The sequence below is a fragment of the Dunckerocampus dactyliophorus genome, chromosome 5 (genome assembly GCF_027744805.1).
Source record: "Dunckerocampus dactyliophorus isolate RoL2022-P2 chromosome 5, RoL_Ddac_1.1, whole genome shotgun sequence".
Taxonomy (NCBI): domain Eukaryota; kingdom Metazoa; phylum Chordata; class Actinopteri; order Syngnathiformes; family Syngnathidae; genus Dunckerocampus; species Dunckerocampus dactyliophorus.
In genome coordinates, this window is record NC_072823.1 from 21,330,897 (window position 1) to 21,343,778 (window position 12,882).

Below are 12,882 nucleotides of genomic sequence, written 5' to 3' on the forward strand. Positions count from 1 at the left end.
TGAAAAAGTAGCTTTTGGAAAACTCCGGCCAGAAAACTGCGTATGATTATGGAGTTTATAAAGATTGAGTTTTTGGCTTATTGAGAACAGATGATGTAACAATTATGTGCCGTCATGTCCACACTGGATAAGTATAATTTAATGTGTGCCCAGTCAAACTTTGCATTGCTGGTTTTAAGCATACTGTGATGACTGTGTGTAGGGGCCCTATGAAATCTGTTTTATTTTTTCCCCAAATTCCGTTTTAATTTTTTTAGAATTCTGTTTTTTACCTTTTCACTTATTTTACCAGCATAGAGTGTGAGATATTTGGGTTACTCATTCAATCCCGTTCACTACAGGCCATTTTAGAACATTTTAACTGATCTTTCAAGGCACAAAGAATATTGTGTTCTATGGCTATATAAACACGGAACCTACCAAAAGAAAGATTAGACTCTAGTCTCTCATCAGAAAAAAACAGTTTCTACCTTCTTCCGTTCTTCAGTAATTAACATAGGTAAGTTTCAGAAAAATATCAGTTCCCAACAAGAAAAGGGAGAAAAACGGCTTTTTGTGAAAAGATGCTCAAGCATTACTTTCACTTGAACACAAATTTTTTGCTTTTGTGACACCGCAAATATCTAAACAACTATACCACAACACAAAGAACATAAAAAGGGTTGTTTTACAGCAAAATAACAATGTATTTACAAATATAACACCACTATTATACAATTTTCACATTTGAAACTGAACTGTGTGTGTGCGCACCTGTGCGGGCACGCATGTGTTAAAATTTCCCTACAATGTGCACGCGACATTCCTCCACGTTCTTCCACTTCCTTCTTGCTGTCATGAATGTTTTTACCATTCAAATTCACATGCTGAGCTCTTATCAAATGCACTTCTCCCACCTTGTGGTAATTTTTACGACTTAAAACTGCTGTAAAAGTGACATCCATTGGTGTGCAGTTGCGTCATCACCTCTTTATGCCTCTCGCGCAAAAAAACCTTGAAGACGTATTTCTTTGGGCTTGGGCGTTAGAAATGCTAAAAGCATACAAATACGTCTTTGGTATTGAGAGTGTTAATTAGATTTAAAAACCCTTACATTTATCGATGCAATACATCACTACCCCATTTTGTCCAGTATTTCAGAAATTGATAAACTGACGATTAATACAAGCTGGGTGCAAGAATAAACGTGCCTCTCATCTTTTTTCACTCAGAACCTGCACGTCGCCAGCGGGCATTGTAAAGTGGTCCTTACGTTATAAAATGGTCCTTACATTAAAGCTGTAAAACACAACACGGTGAAAATATACTTATTCAGCCTGGGTCGCGCGCACACACACAACTGCACTAGCATACTTTGCTAAACAAACCTAACCCTGCTAGCTTCCATTCACACTCCGTAGGAGAGGAGTTTCCAAGATTTTTCGCCTCCGTTTTGACATCTTTACTAGTGTTTGTGATGATATTCCGCCACGATTGAGCGGCCTGCCGGGGAAATACTTCCCCACATGAACTTTCCCTCTTCTCACAATGACATAATTTCATTCACATGTCACTTTCCTCGAGATTCTGCGTTTAATAGTAGATTCCGTTTTTATTGGACAATTCTGCAATTTTGTTAACGCGGAAATCATAGGGCCCTAGTTATAAGATTAAACATACTCCTACTTTCATACTTTCTAGGGGTGTCCCGACACAACTTTTTTTAAAACTTTCGATCCGATTCTGATATTGCCGCCTTGAATATCAGCCGATCCAGATATCAGAATCAGCCTTGACTATATTGATCCGATATCAGCAGACCATATATACTTTTATTACTTGTTTAGTAGTGTGGAATATTACTCAGAACAATAGTCAGCAAAATTAGGTATGAGAAAAATGTATACATCTTGATGCGTGTATAGTTTCATCAACAATAAGTATAATGTAGGGAGGCTCAACGTGCTCAATGAAGCGTTTCGACCAGACATTAGTCACCACCGACACAGCCCATGACTTTTTGCCGTCTCGTGGGAGTTTCTCATGTTTTGCAAATGTGTCAAACAGCGGTGGATCTTTCGGGAAGCCCTGGTGTTGAAAAAAAATCCTTCTTCAAATGCGCAATGAGACTGATCATATTAAACTTTCCCCGGTTCTGTGCCACCACAGGAAACTTGTCCATTACAAGTTTTGCACTCGACTGCAGTGTCTTTTATTGACTTGAACGAAAAACGAGAAACGAAAAACACATGGCTGACATCACACCTAGTCCACACGCTGTTGTGTTGTGATTACGTGGGTTCTGCATGCTGAATATAGAGAGGTCTGCCGCTGGATAGAAGTGCTGGTGTGGAGTGCTTGTATCGGAATTCCAATATCGCGGGACCCCTAGTACTTTTGCTTTACGTTGATGAACAATGGCGCCATTATGGACTTTGAAAGATGCTACATTTTAATAAAGAACATTTTACATTTCATCAGTGTTTTGTATTCAATACATTTTGCAGACACATGATAAATAAACTACTGCAAAAGTGACTCTACTTTGCTATCACTCCACACATAACTTCTCCTGCAAATCGCCATGTTTGTTATTGAGCCGTCGACGGAAATGATGGCGATGACACTTTTGATTGGCTAAAATTGCCTTAATAGTCCATGGCTGCAGTGTCGCCATTACTTTGGCGTGCGCATGACAGTGTGTGAATGCATTTACATGCAGACAGAGACAGTTTTAAAACGCCACAGTGTGGATGAACACTTTTCTGACACTGGCAGGGCAAATGTGAGTTTTTGAGAATGTGTGTGTTCATGTTTGATTTAGACTGACCTTAATGTCATACCAGCCAGAATACTGTATCACCACATATGTGCCACTCTATTTTGACAGTATTATTGAACACTTTACTACTGCTTAAGCCACTTTATCACCAAATTTGAACACACAGGTAATTTATTGAGCATGTACTGTTTCTTCAGTACTTTCTTTTACCTTAGCTTTATTTTTTTCCTAATCTAACTTCTTTTTTAAATTTAATTTAATTATGTTTCCTTCTACTTACCTGTAAATCTATGTCAGCTACTGGATTCTTGAATTTCCCTCAGGATTAATTAAGTATCTATCTACAGTGGAAGTCATGGCCATGAAATGCTAACAATCGGTACACAGGTTTAACTTTTCATATCTGAATAATAGTTCTATTGTAAAAAAGTAAAACAAAGTACAGTATATTTTAACCAGCAGTGACTTAAAGTTAGTAAGTGCCTCTGGTGTACAGCCCCATTGACAATTGCAAATGGTGGACAATGGAAAATCAGGCTCGACCTTAAGCAAGAGCTGTTTTATTTCTGTTGTGTCAAAGCCCCTCGGTGTTTCCACTCATTAACATGTTTCTACTGCCTTAGTGTTTCACTCACATTTGCTGCTAAAAATAGACGTGTGAACTGTGAAATGCAATTAGAAGCGCAAGAACAAATTAAAAGTAAAATTCAGAGGAGAAGCCAGGCTGACCTGCAGGTAATTGGCTTCCTGTGCATTTAAGAGTTTACAGCCCTTTTTTTCTGAAAAGACTTATTTTTGGCTGTGATAAGGATTAAGCACGATAGCTAATTGTCGCATCATTGTCACATCTTCATTTAAACTGTCCTTACTCTTTTCCATTAACCAGCTGTTTGAAACTCTTTTCAAAGCTGCAAAAACTGATCCACTTGAGCACTTACAGACATGTAATGGCTGCATGACCAACTTTAATCATTGACTCCATTAGGTTGGTTGAATTTCTCTGAAAAGAGCAGTTATTTTCATTGCCCTCGAGCCTGCCATAACCTGAGCTTTGTTTTCACCATGGAAAGCACAGCACACCAGTACCCTTTCTCAATCACAGAGTTGCTGAGAGATGTAGGAACCACACATGGTCACATCACAACAAAATTTTGATCAGGGATGTACTACTTTATAACGGGGATAGGCAACTTCAGTGATGAGGGGGGCCAATCATATTTTACTGGCCATGGCCAAGAACCAGGTGACTCATTGAGTTCACGGTTTTATGTTGAAGAACCTGTTTTCTTCCCAGAAAGGCAAAAAACGTGTCAAAAACATTTCAGTGCATTAAAGTTCATCCATCCATCCATTTTCTATGCCGCTTCTCCTCATTAGGGTTGCGGGCGTATGCTGGAGCCTATCCCAGCTGCAGATTCTACTACACTTTGACTTTTGTGGCTGCTTGCACCCAAGGTTTAAATTTTGAAAATCCCTTTTTAACACAGTCGCAACAATACACTTACATTTATCACAGTACACCAGATTAATAATTACACTAACTCAATAATTATGCCAGCATATTTTTTCCGACTCATGGACACTTCTGACATGCCATAAAACTCGTTTTCTCATGTAAACTATTTTCCAAACTTCGGAACAAGAACAGCCTCTGACATTTGTAAAGGAAATTAAACTGATGATATTAAACATAAGCCATACAGTACTCAGATATTTATGATCAGCTTTAGGAATTCAGTAAAGCATTAACTGAAATCAATAAGTACCCATGACAGCCCCGTGTACTTTTCATACTTACCGTTAAGTAGGGCCCTATAATTTCCACATTATCAAAATCATGGATGGAATTCCGGAATCGGGCAATAAAACCGGAATTGAATTGAATACCGGGCAAAATTGTCAAATATGTATCAATATATTAAAGGATTTTTGCATTTGATTAAAGGACATTTTATTGACTAGCCCAAAAAGCGCACACTCTATGCAGGTAAAATAAAAAAGGTAAAAAAAAATTTAACTCTAAAAAATTAAAACAGCAAATCTGAATTTGGAAATAATTCAAATGAAATTTGGGAAAAATTAAAACAGAGGTCTTAGCTAAGATTTGTCTTGTAGTGGTGCCATCGTTAACGTTTCCAAAACATACAAAACAAATTGGTTTGTTTATTGCCATAAAGGCAAAAAACAAGTGCTCAGTTTCTTATCTTTGCTGAAACACACGATTTCCGTGAAAATTCACAAGATTGGCCGATCACCTGTGGCTAGCACTAATGCAGCCTGCAGCATTCCTTATGTGAAGTGTAGTGTCTTAACCTAACTGACGTCTTTGGTGGCGTCGTCCTTCCACTTCAAAACACAATTATGTCTGCCGTGTAGAACTTAACTGCCAACACATGCTACGGAAACTACTACTATGTGTGTGTCACATTAAAAAGCTTTAATACGCCATTTGAAGAAAAAACAATTGACGGATTACGATTAGAGTTTTCGAGGGTCACGGTGTGATCATCAGTCAAACGGCAGCTAACGCAGCCATCTGGCTAACACTCGCACATATGTGTGTGTGACATTCAGAAGGCTAAGCTAATAAGCCAAAAAATAATGAGTAATTACCTATATTTTGGGTCCCCTGGCGGTCAAGAGACCTGGGAATTGTCCTGAACTTTCCCCTTTATATGGCACCCTGGGCTGATAGCACTCGTAAATAAATTGAAAAATGTGTAATCAATCCATGTGATCGGTATCGGCAGATTTCGGTCCTGGATAATTGCAATCGGCAGCAAAAAACCCTGATCAGAGCTTCCCTTGTGCTTAACCATATTGTCATGGTTGGTTTGTTACGCACCTTGAGGCCAAATTTGAAAATTGGAGCAATATTTGTTGACTTGACCAAAATATCACAGTGCTGTTGTACTGTTTGTGCTTTAACACTCGTTTACTACACCACTACCACATTCAGTGCAGTGACATTACTCACGTATGTCAAATTCTTTAACCCATGTACACGCTGAAGAAAGCTATTCACAAGACGCTACACATCATGTTTCTTAACCAAGTGCAATCGTCAACTAATGGCCTGGCATGCATGTGGGATTTGCTGCTTTTACTAGTGTTCCTGTTGTCTGATTGGTAACCTAACACTGCCAAAAAGGCACAGGAGATGGTAACACCATGTTGAGATACTGTATGTTTCATCATTTCACCATATAATCAAGTGAAAAACCCCTAAGCATGCTTACTGAATAGAAGAACTAAAACTAAACCAAAATCCACGACCACATAAGCTTGCAAAATAAAAAGGTTAGTGTGATCACTGCACAAGACACATGCTGAACAACAACCCACATAATCTTCTAAGCTTCTTTCTCCAACCACCAAGAAAACATCTTATCCAACATCTTAGCTTGTGCAAAGTGCAACAATCCACTTTGGAGGAATGATTGTCAATTAGCTGCAACATACAATACAATACATAATACAGTACATTAATACTTGTCAAAACCCCTGCCTGTCCATCATGTAAAGCCTCAGCGGTTAGTTTACTTTAGCCCCTTTTGTACAGTTTCACGCCGGTAACGTGACACCGCTGTGTTGCCTTGTCGCTCTGTGTTAACTGCACAAGACATAAACAATCAGGCGGCGGAGGTACAAACCATTGCCGTATCTATTACTGTGTAAACGGGACAAGCAAGAGCAGCCACTGGTGTTGACATACCTCTGTTACTGAATGCCGGACGCCTATATATATTCACAAGACAAGGCAACACTTTGCCTACATTTACAAGTTCTGTGTAAACAAGAAAAGGCCAGCATGATGGCAGGCTCAATTTTACAGGACATTGTGCAATCTCGGTGTAAAAGAGGTTTTTTTTTTTTTTGTTTATTTCTATTTCAGCATTGGTATTCTGCTTAATGGGTCCCCTCTTATGCAAAACTGACTTTTTAATGGTGTTCCAACAGTAATGTGTCCCTAGAGCCTGTGTTTGAGGACCAAACGTGAGAAAAATCCATAATTTCCCCTCATTTATTTGCTACATGTTGGATAGAATAGGCCCCAAAGTGATTGCTTTTGAAGTTTTCATGACTTCATGAGGGAAAACTTTCTTCCTCCAGGACATGATACAACTTCTGACTCCCGAGCTAGACGAGCCCACCCCATGTATACACCCACCACTTTGTTTGGTATAGTTAATTTGTTGCATTGTCATTTGAAGTTACATTAAAGTGTTCATGACACCAAAACACGTGTTAATCTTGTTATTTCCACTCTGAAAAATAACATTGAAAGGCATATTTCCTGTGTTAGATGTGTTCCGGGTCTGGAGGACGTGGATCAAATGACGTCTACACCAGACAGTCCTACCCGGAACTTCACATTCACTCCAATGCTTTCTCAACTGTTACGGTCCAGTTCTGGATGAACTGCTCTTGTTTGTTATATATATATTTTTTATTATGCTCCCTTGTTGTGTTAAAGGCTTTTTTGGAACATTCCAGGAGACAGAGTAAGCTCGTTCACATTTCCTAATGGCACCATTCGTCTTGTCAGATCGGCAAACTTTGTAGGACAAATGTTACTGCCCCGCAGATGGAAATAAAAAGTAAAAAACCCACAAGACGTTTGACTGTAGAAAAGCGTGCCAAGATTGCTGTAAGTCAATTTACATTTCTCCTGCTAACATGCTCTAGTAGCCAGCCTAGTGCTGACAGCTAATGCAGTGCTAATTTCTAACTGACACTCTAGCTAGGCGAGTGTGGTAGCTATTACCGTCAGTAAAACATATCATACGCCTCACAACACAATATTAGTGAATGTTACTATTGTTGTGAATGTCACTTTCTTCGTGCACACTGGTGGCTGTTCTTTTTTGCATCTGGTATGCAGGTGTCAACCCTAAGTGTTCTAGACCTGAATTGCTTGCAGTCAATCGTCTTTCTAGCCTATCTTGTCAGTTTCAGCAAGTAAATACATATATTTTTAATAGACCTATTCTACGACTCTTAAAATAATACTATGAGGTTCCATTCCAGGGCTGGTCTTTCATTTTCCAGATGTCTGTCACATACTGACAGTCAAAAAAACATACTTGTTACCATTTTTTGTGTGTGTTATATCATACAGTAGTTATGGCAATTACATGACAATTTGACTGAAATTTTAGAACTGTAGCACATAGCTATGCTAGTGTTGCTAACATTTGTCTTCTCCTTAATGCGTGTATGTGTAATATATGGCATCCATTAAGTTGTAGAAGTGCAGAGTTACAGTGTATATGTAAAAAGTCAAAGTGCACAATGGCGCTTCTTGGAGCCACACATTCTGTCAGAGACCGGCGTGGATAAGCGCAGCAGCTCATTAGCATCAAAGCTATAGACACACAAAATGATCAATCGACGACCAAAATGCTATTTTGGACTTCCTAATAGTGAAATACAGTAAATGACATTTGCAAGTAATGAGCAATAATGATCTGTACAGTAGATTGTGATATTCAAAATGCATACAAATTAGGGATGCACAAGGGCACAGTTGATTGCACCTGGACAGTTCAGGTTGTCGAAGACTTTGTAGAAGTCTTTGAGCACAAAATGATGAGGCCTGCTTGGATGTGAGGTGACACTTCTCCTAAAACAGCCTACGCAGTCCAACTACGATCAATTCAATGCCCTTATTATACAACGACCTGGATGAATGAGAAATTCACAGACATGGGGAAGCACAAGTAATAGAGTTCAAAGTTGTGAAATGATAAATTCAATGCAATGAGTGTATTATTATTACCTGATCAGTGACCATCTTAAAAGGTGCAATTTAGGAGCAGTTTAAGAAACTTTCATCTTTCTTTGCCTCTAGTGGGTGACATGGCTAGTTTCAATTGCAGTGTCACCATTCAAATTTGCACGACCAAAACTGCGGTTTCAAGTGTTCCAAAATTCAACTTGACCCAGCTGCTCCTTCTCCCCATTGCACGATAGACATCATGTCTCTAACTAAATCTCTGATTAGACTCCACTGGCCTGACCCCAATACAAGCACATACCGACGTTACATACAAATATGCAAAATAAAAACAACAATCACGTGAAGGCTCTGGCAGGCTCAAGCAAGTGAGCTGCTTCAGGGTCACGGAGCATTTGTTTACTGTAGTTCATGAGCTTGCCCTCCAACATTGCAATCAAACTGAAATGGCACCCATTGGTCACACAAAGAGACGGGCAGGCAGGTAAAGGTTATTACTGCAATTTTTAAGGGATGTGCAATCAAATTGTGAACAACCAGCGGGTTTAATAAGCTGCAGTACACCAGTACCTTCACAACACGAATAACTGTACACTACGTCCCCAACTTACGAACACCCGACGAGCGAACACTCGCCAATACAAACACAAGCCGACTGGTTTATATTTTATTTTATTTTATTTTATTTTGCCTTGTAGTGCTTAGGAATCAGTATTATTACTACTACTGTACATGCTTGACCAGTAGAGGGCACTGTGACACTGCTAATGGGACCAAGAGGCAGCCTTAGAGCTAATGGGACCCACAGACGCTGGGCAGAGAAAGCTTCCGGTAAAGCTAGGAAAGCTAGGTTTTAGCTGGATGATACAACCCAGACAGAGCGTGTGATTAAAGTTTATGAAGAGTTAATAGGCCTGCTTAATTATACACCACCCACAGAACACTACCTATTTTAGAAGAGTCTAACGACGACGACCATTTGTCCTTTTTTTCAATATCCCCTCCTCCTCCACCACAACGACGTATGCTCGACCACTCCTCTTCAAAGGTAAATAACATTTATCATTACGTATTATTATATCACTTTTATTATTGTTTTTTTCATTAATTATCCTCGTTTAATATTACTACTGCATCCAAACTCATATTTACATACATACACATATACTGTATATGTATACACGTACATGTAGTACCTATATAATTGGTAATACTAATTTTGTTTCGACTTAAGAACGATTCAACTTAAGAACGGTTGTCTGGAACCAATTGTGTTCGTTAGTTGGGGACCTAGTGTATTTGGTTACAACTAATGTAGTACACCTCTTACTCATGAGTAAGCAAGCAGCACAATAGGTGTTGAAGTGGTGTTATATTTATTATGGACTACAGTGTAACCTCAACATGTTAACCCCCTTTAAGATGTACAAAAATATACCTGTAAACACCACAAGAGTACCAGTGATGGCAAATAAGAAATGAGTGATGATGATCCACAAATAATAGAAGTTATTGTGACATAAGTAGGGATGTCCCAATCTATATTTTTTGGCTTCCGATTTTTTTATAGTCTTGCCGATATGATTTTAATAGAAAGCTTTTGTTACAAACACAAATTTGTGGGCTTGAATATGGTTATTAAAATAGATCTTCAAAAAATTAAAAATAATGCAACCAAAGTATTGTTGAATTTACTTTTTTATTACACAGCATGACCAACAATATTGTTTGGCTTTTGTAACAAACCTCTGTAAGTCAGGCCCCGAATCCAATAAAAGATCCAATAAAAGTCCATCCAATAAAAGATCAAATTGGAAAAAATGGGCGTGCAAAATACTTTAAGGGTAGGACTAGTCATTTGACATGGTTATAGCTTAATTTGTGGTGTGATTTAGGATATATGACTTTTTTTTTAAACAAACTCTTTTCAACGCAACAGTAATTTTTTGACCGTCCCTAGTATAAACAACCAGCTTGTTCCCATGCGAGCTCACCGCACAATGACACAGCAGTCCGGGCACAGTGAGGGGGAACTACCGCTGTAGCTACGGAGCAGAATATCCAACGCCCACCGTGAAACTAACTTCACCACGGAACACCGGTGTTGCGTTTTCGTCCTTCTTGCGGGTGGCGGGAGTCGAGTGGCAACCAGCTTTGAGGCGCATTACAGCACCTACCATGTTGGAGTGTGACCCAGCGATATGAACGTTATAGAGCAACCGGATCGGCCGGATCTCGTGGCGGAAGCCGATATTTTCAGATCTTCAAAATACAGCTGATCCCGATCCTGAAGATCGGATCGAGACATCCCTAGACATCAGCATGTGATACATGCCTCTCAGTGATGGCTGCTCAGTGCAATACAGTACAATCATTTGACGCCATTAATAATAATAGAAAAATATATTGTTCACAGTAAACTAATTTGTGTTTAGTCTAAATATGAAGAGGCTCACCTCACAAGAATACCTCCTCCTACAAGTCCAGCATCACGTTGATGGGTGAGTACATACGTAATATATAGAGATGAACTTTCTTTTACCACTTGTACAACATTTAAAAAGGCTAAAAAGCACGATGCCTGAAGCCCAGCTGCATGCTTCCCTATGCACTACCGTCTCCACAGTTTGGGTGAGTACCCAATTTCCATAGGTTAAGGGGAAATAATGAAATAATACATACAGGAGTAAATACTGACAGATAAGTCACTGTTTTTGCACTACACTGCTGATGGAGATGTCATACAATTTAATGTAAAAAAATCCGAACTATCCCTTCAAGGTTGCATTGTTTTGCATTCAAAGAGCTGCTGAAATTCAGTACAAAGCCACTGTCCCGCAAAGGCTGTTGAAGTGATTCTGCAGTAGTTCTTTAAAGGTGATAAAAAGCACACCTCCCTAAAATTAAACACAGCAGCTGGCAGCCTCTTGTCAGCCGTATTTAAGGTGTTTCAGCTGGAATTAATGGTGGCATTTGGAGGCACCATAGCAACACCCCCCATTTTCAGTGCCAGCCAGCCCCATCAAGTGGGCACCACCTTTGTGAAATCAGAGCATGTGACTTGGATACTTCACATTCAAGTCAAGCCGGACAAAAAAAACAAGAGAGGTTGTCAAAGGCAACAAAACAGCTTTGCTATCTCTCCCAACACACACAAAAAAGAAAAAAAAAAACATGCGACAAGCCACCGCGCGAATTTTGGTGGTGCTGGTGATTAGTCTTATGGCTAGCTATCTGTGTAAATATAATCTACAGCAAAACAATTACTGTGTGCCAGGTAGATAAACGTTCGTTATCGGTAACAGCGGCGTTATAACAAAGACAAGCTACCGAAGCCATCCGTCTTCCGCCAGGCATGTGACAAGGGCAGCTCAAGCACGCAGGTAGTCGCCAGTAGCAAAGAAGCCAATTGCAGCTAACTAAGTAAGCTAGCTAAAGTGGCTACCAGCTAAAACAGCTAACCCCCAGCTAGCTAGCAGCTTAACGGGGGCTATCCGTCTGGGCATTCAAGCCGAAATAAAAACAGTCAGAGTCACCACCATAGACTTTCATTTAACCTAAAGCCTTACCTTTAGAGTATAAAGATTTGGGTGAATTGAGGTCGAGGTCCGAGCTGAGGAGGGATACAAAATCAGAGGGCATCGCAGCGCTTCATGGAGGGGAGGGGAAGCGGACACTCTTCAGTAGAAACGAAGTCGTCTTTTTTTCGCCTTGGTCAACAGACTGTGTTGCGCCCCTTGAGCGGAATGTCTTACAAAACAGCATTAAAACAAGGTTTTAAAAGCGGGGTAAATGCAAAACTTTTCAGACGAAAAAATAAAAAACCCGTTAACTAGCACTCTCATCACGCTGTGACTGAGGAAGGGAAACACGACGTGCTACGTTGAAACCAACGCACACACATTAGTGGGCCCGCCCCTCTGTGCCGCGCATGCGCACTCAAGTGCAAGGTCGACAAATCACACTGGAGAGCTATTTTATTATACAGTAATGCACGATTTATGCTTGTAGTACTTGGCTGCTGGCTTCATAATAGCAGTAGCTGTAAATAGTATGCTTCCCATCGTATATCACTGTAAGGAAATGTTAAAAAAATATATACACTACTGGTCAAAAGTTTTAGAACGCTCCAATTTCTCTGGAGGAGAAATGTCTCTCTTCCATTGTTAATTCAGTTTTCTCTTGTCATTTGTGTAGCAACAAATTACTTTCTCCTGATGTTCCCGAGGGTCTAGTACCACAGTGTGTTCCGAACAGTGTTTTCTTGGAGACAGAGGAGGCAGTAAGTACTCCAGAACTTGGAACACCTGTAGGAATTAGTTGCACCAACTGCCAAGGCTTGATCAACCTCCATTTCTGCCAACCAGCTTTAAATTGTTGA

General features: G+C 39.8%; 1 protein-coding gene across 4 annotated transcripts in view; it reads right to left on the minus strand.

The window, feature by feature from the left end:
* The window catches only part of nfat5a (nuclear factor of activated T cells 5a), a 34,033-nt gene extending 21,626 nt beyond the window's left edge, over positions 1-12,407 (minus strand). For 3 of the 4 annotated variants that reach the window (XM_054775592.1, XM_054775594.1, XM_054775590.1), the window contains exon 1: positions 12,071-12,091. Coding sequence is in view for 1 of the 4 variants with exons in the window: in XM_054775589.1 (XP_054631564.1) it covers positions 12,071-12,143 (73 nt within the window). In the remaining 3 variants the exon portion in view is untranslated. Of the gene's footprint in view, positions 1-12,070 lie in introns of all 4 variants that reach the window. The other variant, XM_054775589.1, reaches the window with a different exon arrangement.
* Positions 12,408-12,882: the final 475 nt, after the last annotated feature.